Below are 23,533 nucleotides of genomic sequence, written 5' to 3'. Positions count from 1 at the left end.
CATAATCAATTGAAAAAAGTATTCTTTTGGTGTTTTGGGGAGTGTGGTTGCAGTTTCATTCATCCAGACGGGGGCAGTTAGGAGTCGCTTACCCGCCCAGTCTCGGATGTTTCTGCCTGAGTGAGCTTCTCCCCCAATTTTTCCTTCTTCTCTGCTTGAGGCTCTGCAAGTTTTTTCACACTGCAGCGCCGGAGACGAATGGACTTGTTCTTTGGATTCTCCGGGTCATTGGACATGATGCTCATTTGTCTACAAGAGAGGAAAATAGCATCTGAGAAACAGGCTAATAGAAAATCTCATCAGTCGCTTTTGATACTAATAGAATCACAAACCTATGGATTTATACGTTTCTAATTTAACATCCAACATTACAAATACGTATATTTTTATAATTATGCCATTTTGTGATATGCACTGTATAGGGGTAAGTCATGCAATAATAACAACATGACTTTGCCAAAAGCCATATTTCTGTCATTGGGAAAGAGATGCTTTTAAAGCAGAAGTCACAGTGAGAAGGCATTCAAAATGCATGTGTACCTCATGAACTGTCTGCGGGCCTCGTTTACAGCAGGTTCATTATCCACCATGTCAACATGGTTACTAAGAGCATCCTCAGGAAAGTCTTCTTCTTCGTCAACCACTGAAACTGTAAAAATCAAAACAACATCAACATGAATGTATAAGAAAAAAGTGCACAAAACTTGCAAAAAAGGAGGCATTTGTTTACAGTAAATGCAGCATTAGCTAACAAACAACTAACACTGGGGGGTTGCCAGATCTACATTTTTACAATGGAATTGTGCCACTTTTAAAATGTTGTTGTGGGTTGTTTTTCATTCTGGGGGTTAGACTCTATTTAAGTCAAGTCAACTTTATTTAGAGTGCTTTTTACAATTTTCATTGTTACAAAGCAGCTGTACAAAAAAAAATTGACTATAAGCAAAACATATAATGTTATGCAAGTCAAAACAAAAAAAGTGAAAACACAGAAGACAGAAACACAGATTGAGACACACCATTTACAGCTGTCATTCTTAAAGTAAGATTAAGTCATAATAAAAAGCATTTTAGGTATGACATTTTTGGGGTGGCGTATTTTGTATATACTGTAATATGTATGAGGTGACATATATGTTTTGGTATTTGTGCTGGGGTCATTTGGGATAGTTTGGATAGGACGTTTGGCTGGTTTTCTTGTGAAGGCCTGGCAACCCTGTTTCACAGAGTAATTTTATTTTGCGGTAATGATCTATTCTATACCACAATATAGCTCTACAGCTAGAAACTAAACCATGTCCACGTATTTTGCACATCATTTAATCAAAATTGTGTTCATCTTTCACCGCATGAGAGTTACAGTAGCTATGTCCACTAACCAAGTTACATACTGCTGTATACATGGAATTGAAAAATCTGTTGCAGTTGTATTTCTTACAATAATTATTTCCAGTTTTTTATTTATAAATAGTAATGTTTATTTACGAGTGACTTCCTCGTCCTCAATGATATCCTCAAGAGAGTAGTTTCTTAGAAATTCTGCAAAAGCCCCATTCTGCTTAAGGAGGTCCTGGTAGGAGCCCATCTCTGACATTCTGCCGTCCACCATTACCAAGATGTTATCCACCTGAGGCAGGAAGGTGATGCCATGGGTCACCAGTATACGGGTCTGTAAGAGGGACAAGGTGATGAATTACTTCTGCTCCGGTAATTTACATTAGCGATATGACTCCTGCTATAATAAACGGTATGTATGGTGTAATGAATCAAGGTCAATGCAAGAGGTGCATGTAAGGCAGCAGTAAACCTAAGATATAGTCTGATAAAAAAACATTTTTTGTTTGACATATGTCTGGTTATGACATGTTGTTTGTTGTGGTGTACTGTTTGAGAGGATGGCATTAATACCTTTCCCTTAAGGACTCCCTCAGGACCAATGACGTGGTCAAAAATGTGTTTGGCAACATGAGCGTCCACAGCAGACAGGGGATCATCCATGAGGTAGACGTCTGCCTCGCTGTATATCGCTCTGGCTAGACTTACTCTCTGTCTCTGACCACCAGACAAGTTAATGCCCTGTGTTCATAAAAACAAACAAGCAAAAATATATCTGCTTCTACAGCAAAAGCATCTATATAAAATTGTAAGCAAACACCTATTCAAGAAATGCATTGACTTCGGTACTTTGGAAACTGGTAGTGCTAGGGTTTTTCATACAAAAATATGTCATCCCTGCAGAACTCTTGAAAGTACTGGTTACATAATAACATATTATGTAAGTGTCCGAAAGTCCTATATAAACAATTCTAATCCCAGTACCTTCTCGCCAATCTCTGTCAGGTCACCACCAGGAAGCACTTCCAGGTCAGGAGTGAGAGAACAGGCCTCCAGCACACAGCGATACTTCTGCTCCACATAGGGGTTGCCAAACAGGATGTTGTCTCTCAGGGAGGCATTCTGGATCCAAGCTTGCTGTGGTACGTAAGCCATAGATCCCTATATAAAACAAAGAACAATGTATTCTCTTGACACTTTTAGTTATTGATCACATAACCATATATGATCTGTGGGATGCTACATACCCGTATGGAGACCTCTCCCTCAAGCTTTTCCATTTCTCCAAGCAAAGCAGACACAAGAGAGGTTTTTCCGCAGCCGACATGACCCACCACTGCCAGCAGAGAGCCCTGAGGCACCATCACGTTAATGCTGACAACAGATGGCAGGTTATTGGAACACAGAATAAACGTTTTTGTCATTGTCGTGAGAACATTTGTTGCAATGTGTCTGGTTTGTTTCCCTTTGTGGGCACATGGTTTGTAATAATGTGTTCCTCTTACTAAACATGAAGATGTTGTCTTAAAATAGAAGAATGAATCATTTTAATATGAAAATCTTCTCATGCTGTGGGATGCTTTTTTATGTCTAATATGTGAACTGTTCGTATGTTCGTACTTTTCAAGAGTCACTTTGTCTTGCTTGGTCCATGAGAACTTCCCATTTATCACTGTTACCGCATACTCTGAAAAGAGAAAAAGCATAGGTCTCTCGATTTCTGAAGGAAATGTACATACTATAGTACTATTACAATTACAGTACTATTCGCCCAACACAGATTAACAATGATTTAGCTAAAAGATCTCCCACAGGAACCCAAACCCGTTGGGGAGTTTGACACAGCACATTTGCTTTTTTTGCATTGTTTCAGCCTGTCTGTCTGCAAAAGTCACCTGATGGATTGTTTCTTCTGTCTACGCTCTCTGGATCCAGCTCACTGTGACTCAGGAAATCTTGAATACGCTTCAGAGACACACTGGCCTAAAAAAAACAGTGTGGGATTAAGCAAGAGAGCAGGTTACACTGCTTGAAAACACTGATCTGATTACAGGAAGATACTGCGGCAAATATTACATCATCATTTGAACAAGTCTGTACACAGAACAACCTTAAAGTTTCTACACAAAGTTAAAATGTACTTTTGTCTATGGTACTACTTTTACTGCTTAAACTCCACAATGATCACATAACACCTAACAGCGGTGTACAAAACTAAACAAGGAAACATAAAAATAAAAAGGTCTGGTGAAAAAAGGAAATCCTGTGATATTATGTACAGGAACAACTGTAATACCCCCAAAAAATTAAATAGCATATTTGATGATCTGGTGTGGGATCAGTTATCATTTTATGATTTACGTTTTAATTGCAAATAACAGTAAGTTCTAGGACCTTACACAGCTAAAATGCTGTTGGTTATCACAGAAAATGTTTTGATTGATCAAATGTAGTCTATCCTTTAACAAAAAAATTGTAGAGTAATTATTTAAAGTAAAAAGTCCACGGGACTATCAGAACAGAATATATTACATATAGACACATATAAGGCGTGTCCCATTCACACCTCCACTTCTACACCTCTCTCTATGTGGGTCTCTGGAACTGCCAGTCAGCTGTGAACAAGAACGACTTCATCCATGCTTTTGCTAGCAAGTCTGAAATTTCACATCCTAGGTGTTACTGAGACATGGATTTGTCCTGAGGACTCGGCCACACCCGCTGCTCTCTCCACTAACTACTCATTCTTTCACTCTCCCCGCCAAACTGGAAGAGGAGGGGCACAGGTTTGCTTATCAACCATAATTGGAAATATGTCCCACTATCTTCACTATGCAACAACTATTCTTTTGAATACCACGCTGTTAATGACACTTCTCCTACTCGGCTCAGTCTTTTTGTAGCACCGCCCCCAGGTCCTCTTCACAACTTCATTGAAGAGTTAGATGTGCGGCTCTCATCATCCCCTGAGGATGGCGACCCTCTTGTAGTCTTTGGGGACTTCAACATCCACCTGGAAAAACCCTATGCTTCTGACTTCCACACACACTGCCTCGTTTGACCTCACACGCCTCACCACAGCCGGTACTCACAGATAAGGAAACAAGCTTGATCTCATCTACACCCGTCACTGCACCGCAGACAACATTAAAGTCACACCTCTTCACATTTCTGACCACTTCTTCATCACTTTCAACATGCTCCTTCCTACATGCGCCACACCTACGCCACCACCAGTTGATTTCAGACAGAACCTTCGCTCTCTCTCCCCTGGCACCCTCTCTGCTAAAGTGACATCGTCTCTTCCCTCCAATTTTGCATCTCTAGATGTTGACACTGCCACCGACACCTTATGCTTAACACTTACATCCTGTCTAGATAACCTCTGTCCTCCAGACCAGCTCGTGCCATTTTCCCTGAACAACGGAGTACACTCAGGGCTGCTGAAAGGAAATGGCGTAAGACCAAGAATCCTGCTGACCTATTGACATTTACATTTAGTCATTTAGCAAACGCTTTTATCCAAAGCAACCTCTGATCACTACTGTCTTCCTTTCTGCTAGTGTTACCACAGCTAAAACCACAGCTGCTTTTTCCATCTACACGACATCATTGGGACCCATCAAACAGGCAGACAGCTTTTCTTATCACTGTTATGCTGACGACACCCAGATTTACATCTCTATTTCACCCAGACGATATCACTTTAGCAACTCGGAATACAGCCTGCCTAGAAGACATCTCAGCATGGATAAAAGAGCATCACCTCCAGCTGAACCCTGCCAAGACAGAACTTCTCATGTTTCCGGCACACCTCACGGTGCAACGCGATCTTATCATCCAGCTTGGCAATACCACAATCACTCCTTCCGAAACAGCCAGGAACCTAGGAGCCAAATTTGATCTCACGGATCATGCGGCACAACTCCTTTTCCAGGCCCTGGTGATCTCAAGGTTGGACTACTTCAATGCTCTCCTTACTGGTCTTCCTGCAAAGGCTATCAAATCACTCCAGCTGGTTCAGAATGCAGAAGCACGCCTCGTCTTCCAACAGCCAAAAGGGGCTCTTTTGACACCCCTTTTCATCTCTCTCCACTAGCTACCGGTTAAAGCCGGTATCAGAATCAAGTCACTGATGTTTGCCTAAAGGACTATCACTTTATCTGCGGAGGTATATTTTCATACCCTCCTACACCCTATCAAGAACCCTGTGTTCAGCAAACCAGCTGCGTATTATATTGCCTTCTCAAAAGGGCAGTAAATGGCATTCCCGCTCATTCTCCTTCTCAACTCCTTCCTGGTGGAACATTATTCCTACATTAGTAAGGTCAACCATATCTCTCACAACCTTCAAAAAACTACTTAAAACCCATCTCTTCTGTGAATACTTGACAGACAAAAAAAAAACGGGTATCAACAGGTACTTGTCTGGCTTTTGTTGAAACTAGTAACTTTGACGTATCGCTTTTTGCTCCCTGAACTCTCTGGAAGTCGCTTTGGATATACTTAATGACTAAATGTAAATATAGACGGTTTAAAAAGATGCATGCAAAATTAACTTTTGGTCTTTTTGAAACTATTTATATTTTATCTAATTAATTGTAATAGTAATTTACATTACAATTGTATTAATAAAATTACTATACAATCAAATATTATTGTATGTTAATTTGATTAAATAAACAAGTTGTTGAATGGGTCGTGTAACTTTATCACATTTACTGTAAGTTTAGCCAAGTAACGGTCCTTCGACTGGTAACCCAAAATATAACTAGACATACTTTTAACTTGCTACCTAATGTAATTTTCTTTTTATTTCTTTTGCTTGTTTTCAGAAATAATCTACAGGGACACTATTCTTTGTAGATGTGTACCTGAAGTTACGTAAGTTCCACAAAAGCATGTATGCGCAGTAACGTTTGTTTACGTTGTTGCTTTGAAACTGTCTATAACAGTCAGGAAATATATTATTCAGTATAAGAAATAAAAAAATAAAAATATTATTTGATCTAAAAGTTTTATTTTTCTATACAAAAGAACTTCCATAATTCATGAGGCCAGAGTTTGTACCATGTAAAGTATATACAGTAACACTATGTATAGTCATACTATGCCAAAGGTAATAGGTTTCCATGGTCATTAAATTGGACATGGCTGGGTATTGAAACCAAAGATTAGCAAATTTACTGTAACTGTAACGCTAACATGCGTAAAAAGCATCTATGAGAAAGAGCTCAAGTATTTAACCCATAACGTTCCTTTTAAATGTGTCTAAAAAAAGGGAATACTCACTTGTACAATGCTGCTTATAACTTGTGGGAGCATATTCAAGGGAAACCTTAAGATGTTGAAAAGAGACAAGGACACAAAAGCCTTCTCTGCATCCAAGACATTATTTTCATCCACAGTCACATATACAGCAAATGTGGTCATGGCTACCTGCAGAAACATTAAACAGGTGTAATACAAATAATTAATTACAGTTACAAATATATATATATATATATATATTTATATATATCGTTGTTATTGGGTCAACTTGTGTTCAATGAAATATTTCACCAAGAAAATTATTATCTTACTCTCCTTGTGAACAAATTATCGATTTTTCTTATTTTTGGGAGTCCTTTACTGCTGAAAACACTGGTCCAAAGCATAAATTCTAGTCTCCCCATCAGCCTTTTCAAATGGATAGTTTTTCCCAAAACAAAAGACTTCTATTTATTTACATGACTAACTTTCTTTTTGTAAACGTGTCACTAACATGGTGCACGTCAGGTAAAGATCTACCACATCATTTGGCATATCAAAGACATCTATTTTGCATTTTACCACACAGTATTAGATAAGAAAATTTAAAAATATGTTACCAGGAACGGAGCACTGGTCCAGGCCATGGTGGAAAGAGCACTGAGGTAGGCAGTCTTGCGTAGCACGTTGAGCTCTTTCTGTCGAATCTGAAGGATCTTGTCTTTGAATGAGATCTCCCATGCGTAGAGTTTCAACACCTTTATTCCATTCAGAATCTCATTCATCAGCTTGATACGGTCATCTTTATGTTTCATCTGCTCCACCTGTATAGAATACATATATAGAAAGTGTCATCAGATAACAAAGATTTTGAGCAAGAGCCATGTCTCCTTTTTCGAAGTGTGTTTTCTGACATGGTCCACTTTGTAACCACATGGCTTTGTTCACACTGACCACATATCCGACAACTAAGGATTGCACACTTTTCCAAAATTACATACAGTACTGTATATGTTACATTCTAAATGAATAAAACTATACAGTCAGTCTTGCAATTTAGACTGAATCATATTTTCGCCTTTTAGAGGTTCACATTGGAGACTTTAAATACTGTAGTTGTAAAAAAGAAATGTAAATAAGGTCCCATGTTTTCATTAAGTCTCATTAAAGGGGAAGTTATAGTTATCTTAAAGCCTCACGAAAATGTGAGACTGAACAGTTCCTGTTAAAACCACAGATCAGAAGAAAATATTGTTAAGGGTACAAAATACTTCTGTGTGGTGGTATAACAGACGGACAAAGATGCAAAGGAGAGAAAATGAGACCTGGTAAGTTCTGGTCTTCATGGCAATAAAAGCATTGAATGGGATCAGCAGAACCATCACGGCCACACCCGCCAGGACTGAGGGACCTAGATTCTGAAAACAAGAAATAAAACAAGCAAAAATTTGACTAGCTGACACAACTGGCTATTTGGAATTTTTGGTTCTTATGTGTGTTTTGTGGATCCCGTTTTAAATGAACTGGTGACCCAACACTGTTTATCATACAAAGCTAAAAAATGTGTATCATTTACCCAAAATTGTGTAGATTTTTCGAAATTATACGCACATTCGAAGTTCTCAAATGTGTCTATTTCTAAGTCTATTTCTCAACATGTGTGTAAACCTAAATTACTTCTTAACCTTGTCCTTATGTTACTGAATGCGGAGTATTCTAAATGAGTGGCCACGTGCACAAGTTTAGTCATTTGCATAAAACACACCTAGTCTATCGCCATACTACGGCTTTCCGCCTAACCTTTAAGCATTGATGTTTATCAACATTAATATGTAATAGACAAATTATATACCAGACTGCACAGGAACATTTGTTTGACTTGAATTTTGACAGTTAATGTTTTGAACCAGCAATAATGTAATACACAAACCACATTGTTGTCGGCACACATACAGTATATGTGGTTTTCAAGAATGAGAGCATATCATGCAACCTGTCCTTGTCATTTGGCTAGCATCTGTCTAAGCAATAAATTAATTAACTATCAAATACTATTGAATCAGCCGCTAAATACTATTAACTTTTTAGCTGGTCACAGCCTTTGGCATCCAAAACAAAAATATGGGACACTTGAAAACATACCAACCCTTCCCCTTAAAAGCTAAATAAGACCACTGTTTTAAGCTAAACTTTATGCGTGTATGAAAATGATTACCCGCATAACAAAGGAAGCACAAGGTGATATTGTGATCTAATTGAGTTTGTGAATGTTTACCTGCCAGAGGAAGAAAAGAGCAAGGACGATCTGTAGTGGGGCTGACCACAGCATGTTCAGGAAGGTGGTGAGATCCATGAATCGCTGGGCATCCACAGACATTAGGTTGACCACCTCTCCCACCGTAGACGAACGTTTGGCCTCATTTGTGATCACCAGTGACTGCGAGAGATGTCAAAAATGTCAAACATGTATCCAACAAAATTACGTTAGGGCAAAGCATCTTTGTTTAAATCTATTTTAGTTTTTTTTCATTTCTACTTTTATAAACTGCGATAAAAATTTTGGTTGCACACTTAAAGATGCAATGTATAACTGTTTTCCGTTTAATTTTAAATAGGTTGAAGTCAAATGACGTCAAACTGAAACTTTGATCAAAATTGCTCCCCTTTTTATACAATGCTAACTGTGAGTTCAATGGTGACAAGGTGTGTGATTTCATTCACATTGTACAATTATTTTTTATTGTAATTTTAAAATACAAGTAAAAAAATATCTACTGCAGTTATTCAAATATTCAATGCAAATTAAAATTTTTAATTGAGTGATTTTAGTCTTTTATATCGATGAATTGACCAGAGCCTTATGTCATGTGGTGCTACCGTGATTAAATTAATTTCCTTAAAAAAATCTTTATTATTTAAAGTGTTTAGAAATAAAATATTTCCATTTCTTTAGATACAGTGCATCCGGAAAGTATTCACAGCGCTTCACTTTTTCCACATTTTGTCATGTTACAGCCTTATTCTTTATTTTCCTCAATTCTACAAACAATACCCCATAATGACAATGTTTAGTTTGTTTGAAAACGAAAAAAGGACATGTACATAGGTATTCACAGCCAATACTTTGTAGAAGCACCTTTGACACCAATTACAGCCTCAAGTCTTTTTGAGTATGATGCTACAAGCTTGTCACAGCTATTTTTGGGCAGTTTCTCCCATTCGTCTTTGCAAGATCTCTCAAGCTCTGTACATTCTGCATTCATCTTTCCCTCGATCCTGACTAGTCTCCTAGTTCCTGCAGCGGAAAAACATCCCCACAGCACAATGCTGCCACCACAAGGATGGTATTGGCCAGGTGATGAGCGGTGCCTGGTTTCCTCCAGACTTGACGCTTACCATTTAGGCCAAAGAGTTCCATCTTTGTTTCATCAGACCAGAGAATTTTGTTTCTCATGGTCTGAGAGTCCTTCTGGTGCCTTTTGGCAAACTCCAGGTGGGCTGTCATGTGGCTTTTACTGAGGAAAGGCGTCCGTCTAGCCACTCTGCCATACAGGCCTGCTTGGTGGAGTGCTGCAGAGATGGTTGTTTTTCTGGAACGTTCTCCTCTCTCCAGAGAGACATGCTGGAGCACTGTCAGAGTGACCATCGGGTTCTTGGTCACCTCCCTGACTAAGGCCCTTCTCCCCCGATCGTTCAGTTTGGCCAGGCGGACAGCTCTAGGAAGAATCCTGATGGTTCCAAACTTCTTTCATTTACAGATGATGGAGGCCACTGTGCTCATTGGGAACTCCAATGTTGCAGACATTTTTATTTTCCCCTCCCCAGATCTGTGCCTCGATACAATTCTGTCTCGGAGGTCTACAGACAATTCCTTGGACTTCATGGCTTGGTTCGTGCTCTGACATGCACTGTTAACTGTGGGACCTTATATAGACAGGTGTGTGCCTTTCCAAATCATGTCCAATCAACTGAATTTACCACAGGTGGACTCCAATCAAGTTGTAGAAACATCTCAAAGAAGATTATTTGACTGTTCTGCGTGATTAATGAATTTCACTTTCATCACAGTCCTACAGCTGGTAATAAGAATTCAACTACAAACATTCTAAGAGAACCAACGGTTGACAGCTTCCAAACCAAAATTAAACAGATTTTCCTAGCGGAAGGTCTATGTAGTGAGGTAGGCGGGACGAGTGAATGATAACGGGCGTCAACCCACTGAGGAGATCGGGAGCATAAGAGGACGAGCGACCACACCGTCAGTGAGACAGGACCAGGCTTGGCTTTTAGTTATGGTTTGTGGGCTGCCGGCTGTCTCTTTACGTTTACATTTATGAATTAAAAGTTGTTTTATAATGCGCAGCTATCCTCTCAACTAAATCCATGTCTGCCATTTCGCAATTAGACGGGCGCCGCCTGACAGAAGCCCCTCCATGATGCGAATGAAGCGAGTAAAAGCAAAATGTTCAAGCGTCCAACTAGATGCTAATAGCGCGATTTACTGCGTTTGGTGTGAACACTATAAGACACTGACTGCATCTGACACGGGAAACTGGGGGAAGGGGGGGGGGTGGAGTCTGTTAAGAGATGATTGGGCCAGCCCAGTGTCAGTATGGAAAATGAACCAATGGGCCGCTGTCCCTGCTTTATGGGCCGGTCGTTGGCCGATTAAAAAAATATTATATTATATTATATCGGCCCCCAAGTGCGTCAGCCCGGTATGCCAGATTACCACTCCAGCACTGCCTGTACATTATCCCTTATTTAATATAACCGGTGACGCAGGGACAGTGGTAATCAATAGACTTATATAAATATGTGAAATATGAAGCATTGTTTGAAACTAGAAACATGAACATCTATTGTTAAACACCCCAAAAAAACAGCCAAAGAATGGCCGCTTTAAATTAACAAACGTATTTTTCTTGAAAATCCCATACAACTGATAAAAAAAATTTAAAACTACCATTCACTTAAGCATAATGCATCAGGGATGTATATTTTAGCCTCAAAAATCTGATATTTTATTTTCAATACAATACAAATACTGATATTATTGGTCACACCATATGATAAGTGGTCATTTTACGTCATTGACCCACATGTAAGGGATAATCCACTGCTAACCATTAAAGAATTTTAACTCATGTCGTAGAGGTCACAAACGTGAAGCGGGGGGTGGTTGCCTCCATGAAGTGCATTCAAATCCTGCACGTCTAGTCGTGAATTACCATCGTTATTTGCCAAGTTAATGCTGTTATTGATGTTAACAGCATCATTCTTCATCTGACAGGTGAAAATTATGGTTATTTTCTACAGTTAATTACAAATATTGATAACTGACTTAAAATACCCGTGCATTAAAAAGTTTTAAAGCACACCTTCTAGCCATTCAGAATCGAGTATTTAAACAGACCATGATATCAAATTTGTTCCTGCATTCCTGCCCCTTGAAAATAAAAAAGGTCCATGGTTTTTTGTACACCAAGGTACTTGAAAGTGTCCAGTGTAAATAATGCTTCATACACAATGTGTTTTACACATAACCTATGACACAGCAGATTTTTATGGAGCGATTTTAGTCTCATTAATTATTGCGTAAAAGAAGATACACACATGCGTAAACAGTTTCGCATGCATAAAACCTAATTTGCGTGCACATAGTATATATTTACATTTACGAAAAGCAATTCACGTGCGTAAAACAAAACTATTTTCTCACAAATTACGTTTCGCAAACATACAACTGCGCACATAACTTTCGAAAAGTTAAAATGTAAGCGTTTGTCTTGTTTTACGAATGTGCAAATCGTCACACACGTGTGAATCGCCTTGGACGTGTGTGTGTGTTTTTTGAGACTCTCATGGCGACGCAACCCCTTCCACTTGGGTTGTCGTACTCTTAAGCCAATCAGATTCAAGCTTACCATTCAACCAATTACAGGACTCAAGGACGCATGAATAATTAATGAGACTAAAATCGCTCCATAGATTTTTTTGTAGTTTCAATGAGGAATGTTCCCAGTGACACATGCATACTTAAATAGAGTCACACCCATGACTATGCATGCCTGCAGCTTTAAAGTATTAAGCATTTCTAGGTAAAGGTGTACTACTATGTTTAAACAGGAAGCCACGCCTATACAGCATCACACCTACTACTACAACAAATTCCCTGCTCTACTTTTACCTTTCACATGACAAATCATTTCATGGCTAGATTTTTTATCACATTATAAAATCTAGGCACCTGTGACTCATGCCGTCATTAGTTCTATGTACAAAAGGTTTCAATGAGAACAGGAAATATAAAAAGATAAATGCAAATGTTGTGACCGAGGGCTCTATTATAACCTTGGAGTACAGGCGAAATGTGAAATTTTATATAAGCAGTGTCACCTAAACAACATTTTAGAGACAAAGTTGAATGTTTGTATTGTAAATGTAACTCCTGCGTCTGACAGTCAAAACAGTTCAGTCATAGCAAGAATAACAAATTCAAGTACAACTTATTGTTGATGTAAGCTCAAGTATCTCTATTCAGAGTTTTTATACAAGGGGTTGACAGCACTTTCCCACACATGCTCCTTCTGAATCTATGTTGGTTCACATGTGAGACCAGCACTAACCCGACTAGACCAGAATTGAAATATCTCCTGGTTGTCTACTTGATCTTGTACCTTTCTGTAGATGGCCCCTATGATTCCAGAACGAAGCCTCATGCCTGTGACAAAGCAGTACTGAAAGTGCTGATGCAAGATAAGTGTCTGCAGGAGGGAAGTGCCGAACATCAGAAAGGCCAGAGCGTAGCCCCACCACACCGGAACATTTGGTTGTTTGGTGAAGTTTATTAACATCCTGAAAATGTACAGAACATTTATCACCACAGCGTTATACATTGTTATAGATGTCAATAGCCCTGAACCTAATCCTTACCCATATTAAAGGGACAGCTCACCATATAATAAAAATTGTGTCATCATTTATTTACCCTCGTGTCGGTCTAAACATGTATACAGTATGACTTATTCTGTGGAACATAAAAGAAGATATTTTGAGAAATGTCTCAGTGGTTTTGTGTCCATACAATATAAGTATATAAGTCAAAATATCTTCTTTTGTGTTCCGCAGAAAAAAGAAAATCATACAGGTTTGGAATGACACGAGGGTAAATAAATGAAAGAATTTTCATTTTTAGTTGAACTATCAAGTACACATAGATGCAAGTATTGTATATCCATGCAATGTGGTTTATATTTACATATGTCATATATACTGCGTGCGATGTGCATTCAAAATGTTGAAGATGCTAATTTTTTTCATATTCCATTTACATTGTAAAACATCATGCAAATTAGTTGATTTGTAAAAAGCAAATTTTCTCCATCTAATTAGTATATTTCCTGTTAGTTCTAGCTGCTTATAATAAACAACATATACCCATGTGGGTAATACAACCCATTTCACTAATATAACAAGCTACTATGTCTGTTAATATCTTTATTCAAGGTTATGCGCAGCAAACAATTGCCTCTGCGGGACATCCATAAAAACAGCAGCAGCCCTGTCACCCTACTATATAACAGAAAATGAACATATACTGATAACACCTCACTTCTCATTTCCTGGCAGCTTTCACAGCATTAATGACACATTTAGTGTCACGTACACAGAACTCATGTCTGTCCCATCAGTGAATGATACAGCTTCAGGTACCTGAGTAACTGCGGGTTTACAAAAGTAACGAGATCCTGCAACAGTTTGAAAGCGGATCCGATGAGGAAGTAGGGACCAAAAGCTCTAAGCAGGGCCCACAGAAAGGAGGGCTTCCGGGACTCCTTTTGTTTGGACAGCAGAACCTCCGCCTCCTCAGGATTATCACCCACGTTGTTGGTTTCAGCGCCTGTGCCAGCCTTTATAAATGTGGCCTGTTCCTTCAAGTTTGGATCACTGTGTGAAGAAAAAATTATGTTAGGAATATCTATGTTCGCAGGGTTTGTATGACTTGCAGTTTCTAGTTTGTGTGGTTTCTAGGGTGTTGCTAGAGTGTTCTGTCTCAAAAGAGCCTAATCCCATTAACCATAACCCAGAAACCTTAACATTTACCAAATTACACCTTTCTTTGGTAAAAAGCTTTCTTTAAAAAGCTGACATGATGAAGAAACCCGTAACCAAGAATAAGCACAATATTATTCACCTTGTGCCACACTTGCAATGTTAGATAATTTAAAACATGCATGTGATGAAGTTACAAAGATCTCAAAGGAGACTGTTCTTCAGTGCAAGACTCTGATTCAATAGCACGGTAAGAGGTGAAATTATGCTAAATAAAAACTTGTCAAATAACCCTTTAACTATTTGGAAATCCTTGATTTGGAAAAGTGCCCCAAGATAGTTTGTTTACTAAAACAATCACTAGGGTTTGGTATCGAAAATCAATTCCAGTTCTGGAATCCTCATCGAAAGGTTATAGGCATCGTAAACTTGATTTAAAATTACAATTTTCGATTCCCGTATGCACATATAAATCTGCTGATTTCTCAATAAATGCTGTCAAAATAAAAAAACATCTAAAACATATTTTTACTTTATACAGTATATTTCCTATATATATATATATATATATATATATATACCAGTCAATAATCAGGCTAAATTACCATAGAGGTTGATATATCTTAATGTTTTTTACAACTCGGAATCAAAACTAGGAAGCGTAAATAATTGGAATCGATGAGTCGAATCGGAATTGATCAAATTCAAACGATACCAAACCTCCAAAATACCACCAAACGAATATTTCAAACACAAACAGACAAAAAAACAGTAAAATAAACTTGAAAAGGAGCTTTTACAGTAAAGTGAACAAGAAACGGCATTCATATCCTATTTGACTTCTGCAATGTTATGTTTAAGTGTACAAACAAACAAACAAACAAACAAACAAACAAACAAACAGATATTATCCTTTTGAGCACGATATGAATGTTAAAAATGCAGTCTTTCCCACAATGATGCAGCATTTGACTGGACTGTAGAATTCACAGGTTCACCTTTGAGAGCACATTGAGGAATCTTTATTGTAACGTATCTTCATCAAATCTATCATCAGTAGTTGGTTTTAAAATAAACAACTGAAAAGTCTGTCTGAAAACTAAGCCTGACTTAAAATGATTGTTCACCCGAAAAGAAAAATTCTGTCATCATTTACTCGCCCTCATTTAATTTTAAATCTGTTTGACTTTCTTTCTTCCTCAGAACACAATAGAAGATATTTGGAAGAATGTTGTCAACTGGCACCTATTTACTTGCATTGGTTTAGTGTCCATACAATAGAAGTGAATAGTGCCGGCACAAAAGTTTTTCAAAATATCTTCAAAATAAGTCAAACAGGTTTGAAATGACAGGACGGTGAGTAAACAATGACAGAATTTTCATTTAGGGGTAAACTATCACTTAAAAAAAAACATGACCCGTTTCTTTATATTTAAGTATACCTATGTGCTTTGGATTTCTCCATCTCCCATTCATTGAGCAAAGAAGGTACCACCAACTCTGAACTGTCTTGCTTGTTCAAGGACCACAGGTCTTTACTCTCCAGTGGGGATTTGTAGCCTTTGATAGCCAAGCTGTAGAACAGAAAGAAATTATATCTTGAACTAAAAAATCATAATAATCTTGCCATCCAACAATCTTGTATTGAAATAGCGTAGAAGGTGCGTCCAATACACATGTCAAGTTAACACCTTTAAAATGCAACATGCCAAATGTGTCATTTAGATATGAATATAAAAAAGCTATTAAAAATATTAGTAAGATTTGTGAAACACACCCTGTAAACCACCAGAAGGTCATTCTTGAAAGGAATCCAGCAGTTGTTTCTGGACATGCGTTCTGAAAAACCAACAAAAACACCACAGGCACTTCAGGGGTTTGACCTTTCAATTACCTTTTCATGTCTTAGGAATTCAGTGGTTTAAATAGGTTGTGGTTATACATCCTATTTCAAAATCTTTTCTAAACCGTTGATGAATCAATAAGACAATGAGGGGGTCTGTTAGCCTTTGAGTAAATAAGACAGCATATTTTCAGACTTACAGGGTCTGTGACCATACTGGAGAAAAGAGGTGGCTTTTCATTGAAACATGCCAGGATGAGTTCAATCAGAGTGAGCCCGAAATAAATGTAGAACGTTGTGAATCTCAGCTTGTCTTTGACCTCCTGAAAACAAAGAATCCTGCTTTATCGATTTATCACAACATGTCTACACCCAAGAAAAATCCCCTCAGTCCTGAAAGGCCTTATTTCCCTCTATGCTGTTTGATAAACAGACAGATTCTAGATTAACTTGTATCCGGTCGATTTTAAGATGCCAGCATGTCAGCTTAAACTGAAATAATTTACTTTTTAAATGTGTTACTATCAGTAGTATTATAAAACATTTGCATACACAATTTCTAGTTTCAAGGCTTTTCTTAGACAGATAATAAAGGACGTGTAAACCAAATTTTTAGTGTTCATCAAATCGACTATTACTAGACATTTGATTTCAAAAGCAGCAGCTCGTGTACTGAATTTGCCAGGCTTGAGCTGTGAGTTTGTTGCTCTCTGAGTTACATAAGATGTTTGTTTGAAGCAGGTTTCAGGAACAACAGAAACACTATTCTCTCGAAAGTCATGTCCTCAAGTGAACTTCTCTAGTCTTGACATCTCTGAACATGTAGGTCAAAAGACACACGTGATAAGAACAAGGAGGAAAATGTGCTGAACGAGTCAAACATTTCAAAATCACGAGCTTGAACTTTAAAAATTGTTTTCCCAAATGATGACATCAATGTGGCGATTTTTTCGTCTGATTATATATTTAAGAGGATATAGGTCTTAAAACGTACAAATTTATAAGACCTTTTTCATTCTTTTAAGATTTTATCAATTTCCAAATTATTGTCCTTACTATGAGCTTGTAACTAGGGCAATGATAAATAAGGTTAGACTGAAGTTCAGTAAATTAAAGGGATAGTCCACTCCAAAAAATTTCATACAGGTCTGGAACTCCTTGAGGTAGTCCTGAACAATTTTGGAAAATAATCTAATTGCGTTTTCTTTACCAATATTGCGATTAGGATTTAATATGTGATTATTTTTTCAAGCACCTTAAATTCTGTATTCTTTAATAATGAAAATCAATATATCATGGTGAACAACGCAATAATAGACAGATTAACCATAAACTATAGGCCAGGCTTAAAAGGAAATTAGTTGACGCCTGAATTGATTGACATATTTTGTAGAATTATCCCAATACTAGCATATTAAATGATTTGTTAAATTTCTTGCTATGTAAACATGTAATAATTGTCATGACATAAAGCACTGACAAATAAGCTTGGTGTCACATAAAAGTCATGTGATATGGTGAAGATTGACGTCACTGACCCCTTGATTGGCATGCATGATTTTGGAGCGGAAAGGCACGATGGCGCACAGCACTGAGATGGTCCAAAAGATGAAAAGCACACCGGATGACTGCACCCCTCTTAACCTCTCAAACTGGATCAGGAATGTGACTAACAACTGGAAGAAAAGAGGGAAAGTAACAGCTTTTTTAAAATTGACATATTTTTTGGTGATAACGTTTTTAATATGCTTTTGTCACTTACCATTGTCATACCAACTATTAAAGGTGTAACAAAATATATAGGAGATTTAGGTTGACCCTCGTTCATCTCATGAAATGCAGAAAAAAGATCTGTCCAGCATACTATCCACAATATCAAACTGAGAACCTGTACACAGACAAAATCCCCCATTTCAACGAGATAACAAGATGTTTAACTGTACTAACTCTTATTCACTCCAGCAGGAAGACAATCATTCTCACCGTTTTGATTCGGTTTAATATAGACATCATGATGTAACCTCTGTTGTTCCTCTTGAGGTAGAGAATATAGACTGGCGAAATCGCCCACAGGTAGATACAGGGAGCCCATGGCAGTACTGACATCTGAAAGCATTCTGGTAAGTCGGGCAGGTCTGTGTACAGGGTGAGATTGGGCTCCTGTTGGAGAGAAGAAAACACATCATGCTGATGGTTATGACCTTGCTTGAACTCTTTGAACTTTACAAAACCAACAATTTTTTAGACATTTTCAAAAACAGTTGGTCTGCAAAACTTAATGAATGGGTATGACTGAACTGACCCAACCTTGTTGATTTAGATTTGTCAATATGTATGATGCATTTTTAAATGACAAAACACATTGTTTGTTTATCATTGTTTGTCAAATGTTGCTGACACATATTGAGTAATAACAAGAAAACAAAATCCAGCAATTGTGAGAATAAAAGGTTTGTTTGTAATGACTAAGCTTTTAACAAACAATAGTCCTCTGGTGAACATCTTCGGTCACAGTAGTGACACCAAGGTGGTAACCATCACTATAAAAGAGATAACTTACATCTCTAGAGAGGTGCCTTATGTTCTTATAAATCACAGAGCACTGGTATGAACTGTATTTGTGTACTTTTTTCTCATTTCACCTCAATAAGTGCCGGCTTTAACCAGTTTTATTCTGTAGAGATCGGTCAACACTAGCGAAACGCTTGAGAGAACAGCTACCAAAAAAACTTAAGTTTCTCTGTTAATGCTAACTTATATAAAATATAATCAAATCATTTTAAAACAACAAGACTTTCGAAAGATAACAAGGCTTGTTAACAAAGAATTGAATATTGACAAAGTAGTGTACCACCACATTTCAGATTAGCACTTCGTATTTTTCTTACAGTTGAGGCAAGAACTCAATGTTTTATATTCCCTTAAAATATAAGGATAATAACTTTCAGACATACTGTTTATTAGCCTTCAAACAAGAACCCAGGAGACAACACAGCTGAGCGCTTTTGTATAGGATGTGGTCTGAGGTTTAAAAGGAAGACACCCTCCACTATGCCGATTTAACCATGGTTATGTGTCAATCTCATGCATCAAGCTGTGTAACAAAAACGTGATTCCGATACGTTGCTCCATTTTGGGCGGTAGGCCTATTGAGACACAAATCTGTGGTGGGAGGCAAAAACCACCTGAATAACAAAGCCACCATTCTGATGGCTGTTGGATCACATCAGCTCTACTGAAACTTGTCGAGCTGCTTGTGTTAACTGGCGAGGTTATTTCAAATGACAATTCTTCCACAAGTGTGTAGTTGTTAAAACCCCTTTTACCTACAAAAGGGAATATGTGACCCTGGACCACAAGTGTGGGTAGTATAAAGAAAAACATTGGTTGCATGGGTATATTTGTAGCAATAGGCAACAATACATCACATGGGTTAAAATGATAGATTTGTTATGCCAAAAATCATTAGGATATTAAGTAAAGATCTAGTTTCAAGAAGATGTTTTGTAAATTTCCAACCATAAATATATAACGAACAAATACTGTACTGTATATTTAGCTATGAAATGTTACCTGCTATTAAGTAATTGCTTTACTATTTTATTCCCACAAGGTGTCCTTTTTAGATATCTCTGTCAAAGTCCCCCAATGTTAGAACATATTGCTGTATATTAATGTAACCCGGAAAAAAGGAAACAAAATCGTGAGTCATGATTCACTATCATCAGAATTCATATTTACTCAATTAAACTATTTCACTTAATACTATAACTGTATCCGACAGCTGGTTTAACCGAACTTAACTTGTTCCTCACTTTTACCAAATGCTTTTTTATATTTCATTGTACGTAAATATTCTGTAAAGGCAACACGACCAAATATATCTAATATATATAAATAAACCAGCCTCCAGCAATGGCTTTTTCTATTATCTTTGAATAACAGGTGAATAGAAACTTGGCCAAACATTGTGCTATTTCTGGTTGTGTGCCACACATTCAGCTCTGCATTTCCTTCTGAAGGATTGCAATGCTTAGAAAAAGTGGCTAAAATGTATTTTCAACGTTAACATTTACAGCCTTTAATGTGTGTTCATAACCGTTCTGCACAGCGTTGTTTTATGAACCATACACAATGTTAAGTGGATTTTATTATAGGGGTGAGCTGTTAAAACTATATTACGGTTTGTGTGCAGACAAGAGTGAAGGCTGCATGTGCATAGTGGTCTGAAAAACAACACATGCATTTCAAAAGGGTCTGAGAGAATGTGGAAAGAGTAAAGTTTGATTGTTAAGGGTGAAAATAACTTGCTAGTTGTTTTAAATATTTCATTATATTTATGTTGTTTTATTAATTCCATACAATGGAAGTCAATGGGGGCTTTAGTTGTTTAACAAGTTTACATGAGACTAGGTAAAAGGAAAACAAGTCCCCACCCTCTGTTAAACAAACACAGCTGCCCTGACTTCAACATGTGTCAGCAGTCTGAACGTGGGTGGGTTTTTTCAGTCTGGGAGAGTGATGCACTGATGCACACTGCTACGTACAAACATGGAGACATGCATTTAAACATTATTCAAAAACAAGCGAGAGCGAAGGACTGCATGTAACTTTGAACATAAAGAACATCCAGATGATAGAATGACGTCAAAAACTAACATTATGAAACTTCCGTTTTGAAAACGTCATTAAAACATTGTCAAATTTCAAACATTGGTACCCCATTGTATTTTGTGTTCCAAGACTTTCTAAACTTGCTGAAATACTGCACAATCGTTTGTTTTCCATTTTTATACAAGGAAACAAGAGCAGACACGACACAGAACTTTCCTCTAGCACAGTGGTTATCGCATGGTGTTAGCAAAGCCAAGCTCATGGCTTCAAGCCCAGGGATTTCACAAATGTATAGTATCTGGCAATGTAAGTTGCTGTGGATAAAAGCATCTGCCAAATGTATGTTTGTATAAGTGAGGCATTTTACATATAAAAGGATTAGCAGTCTGCATGTGCCAAACTACATCTGAAACCCAAGGCCTATGCCAGCTGGGTGGTGTTAACTTCCTTCAAAGCTGCAGGAAGGCCAGTTTATAAGATCTCAATCTGTGTTTTCCTGTGTTACCTCTATTCATCATGTTCAGCGACTTATGCTAACACCACTAAGGAACACCTAGCAAACCAGAAGAGGAACATTCCATCAGGGTTTACTTGGTCACCTTTCCTTCAACCTCTGGAGGCACTAATATCATATTACAAGCATTCCGTTCACAAGCATTCCATTCATAATAACGCAGACAGAGTCTGAGAATTCAACTATAAAGATACCTGACAACTACAGTATATTAGCGTCCACAGCAACAGACAATAAAGTTGTGTGTATTCTAACCTCACGTGCTGCGGTTTCACATTTTAAATGTGAGCCATTTAAATTGAAAGGGATTTTAATTGGCTGTCAGTATTTTCTGATTCATCAGCTGGAAAAAATGGCTCTGAAAGTGATCCTGATTATATTGTTTCTATGTTTTGTCATATACATTGGTGTGGATCTTTTTAACTTTCGCTACTATAATCTCATCTATTCAGCAGTTTGGGTCCCCCGTCCACTCAAAGCAAATCTAAAAGCATTCCTTCCTGCAAGCGCTCCATCTGGGCTTTGTCTACTATGTAAGTGCGTTTAAGCCATAAATAGTTGACTTCTACACTGGAAGAAATTCCAGTTTAATCTTTGACTTTAAGACAAAAAACTTTTGAGATCAAACATTTAAAAAAGAGACTGTAGAAACATTGCACGACATTGCAGACTGATTAATATAATTGTAGGGCTGTAGCTATCGATTATTATATAAATGATTCCATCGGTTAATCGAGTATTCGGATAATAAGTTATTACCGTACACGACTTTTTACAGAGCAATTATAAATATACAAGAGAAAAATTAGACAGGCCTCTTAAAATGAACAACTAATAAAAAAACTGGAAAATTAGCATTACACACAGCACTTGCAACTCAGAGCGCCGGTGTCCAATAGCGGCAAGCCCCATAAACCTAATATGCAAAAGTGTTCTCGTCCAAGAAGAAGAACGCGCACCATACACTGACAAGACAGAGGAGAATATTGAATATTGATTTAAGTCGGTATTTGGTTCGTTTTTCGCACATAAAAGCATTCTCGTCGCTTTTATTCAACTAAGCCACTATGCGCGGATGGACCAATTTAACGATGTCTTTAGTACTTTTCTGGTTCTTGGAAAAAACTGACACCATGATCTCAATGATGGGGCCAGGAAATCTCTCGGATGTCACCTAAATATCTTCACTTGTGCTCCAAAGACGTTTAACTTCATGTGGGTGAGTAAAAAATCACACAAACTAGATTTTTGTGTGAGCATCCCGTGAGAAAGACTGCTTTCACACTTTGGACATCATACGTACTGTAAACATTATGGGACCAGCGCTAGCCAGACAGGATAAACTTTGCTGGCTGAAGTCCTAACACACACATTCTGTGCATTTACAAAGAAAACAGGATGAAATACTGCATCACTGAATGAGCTGATGTACAATGAAGTGATAAGTTCATTCTTTGTTGAAAGTTAATACTTCAACCCATTCCATAAATGTTTAATGTTGCTCAAAGTCAGTTTATGCAGCATTACCATGTATGGTTATATTTTGGAAACGAAGAGAAAAATATATTAACACAGCTGTTTTCAATATACAAAAAAGAGAAATCTCTAAGCAGTCCTGAGGAAGGCTCCTAAATAATATTGGTGTAATCTCGGTTCTGAACAAGCAGAGCTTTGATGAACTACCGGAAGATAAAAAGTAAAATCAAAATTTATAATATTGAATCTATAGGTCTGTGGTAATATAAATGTAATATTTACATTTTCCTGAAATTATGTTTGTGTTAAGATCTTATGCCGTGAGGCCACCCAGCACACGCATTTCCTCCATCAAACAAGACCAGCCCTGTCTAACAGGGGCCAAAGTATCAAGAGATCCCAAAAACCTAAAGTAAATTTCTCCTTACAACGGCAATGATACATGT

At 37.7% G+C, this 23,533-nt stretch overlaps 1 protein-coding gene across 2 annotated transcripts in view; it reads right to left on the bottom strand.

The window, feature by feature from the left end:
- The window catches only part of abcc3 (ATP-binding cassette, sub-family C (CFTR/MRP), member 3), a 53,899-nt gene that overhangs the window by 15,837 nt on the left and 14,529 nt on the right, over positions 1–23,533 (bottom strand). For both annotated transcript variants that reach the window (XM_079476829.1, XM_079476828.1), the window contains exons 2-21: positions 18,467–18,643; positions 18,246–18,371; positions 18,022–18,159; positions 16,684–16,806; positions 16,418–16,479; positions 16,083–16,214; positions 14,302–14,535; positions 13,266–13,443; positions 8,861–9,022; positions 7,911–8,003; positions 7,206–7,409; positions 6,628–6,774; positions 3,231–3,318; positions 2,956–3,022; positions 2,583–2,709; positions 2,320–2,496; positions 1,909–2,076; positions 1,486–1,669; positions 541–649; positions 93–249 (exon numbers count right to left, since the gene is read on the bottom strand). In XM_079476829.1, the coding sequence (XP_079332955.1) occupies positions 93–249; positions 541–649; positions 1,486–1,669; positions 1,909–2,076; positions 2,320–2,496; positions 2,583–2,709; positions 2,956–3,022; positions 3,231–3,318; positions 6,628–6,774; positions 7,206–7,409; positions 7,911–8,003; positions 8,861–9,022; positions 13,266–13,443; positions 14,302–14,535; positions 16,083–16,214; positions 16,418–16,479; positions 16,684–16,806; positions 18,022–18,159; positions 18,246–18,371; positions 18,467–18,643 (2,853 nt within the window). The remainder of the gene's footprint in view (positions 1–92; positions 250–540; positions 650–1,485; positions 1,670–1,908; positions 2,077–2,319; positions 2,497–2,582; positions 2,710–2,955; positions 3,023–3,230; positions 3,319–6,627; positions 6,775–7,205; positions 7,410–7,910; positions 8,004–8,860; positions 9,023–13,265; positions 13,444–14,301; positions 14,536–16,082; positions 16,215–16,417; positions 16,480–16,683; positions 16,807–18,021; positions 18,160–18,245; positions 18,372–18,466; positions 18,644–23,533) is intronic.

This window comes from Barbatula barbatula (genome assembly GCF_947034865.1).
Source record: "Barbatula barbatula genome assembly, chromosome: 16".
NCBI lineage: Eukaryota > Metazoa > Chordata > Actinopteri > Cypriniformes > Nemacheilidae > Barbatula > Barbatula barbatula.
This window is presented reverse-complemented; position numbering and strand designations above follow the sequence as displayed.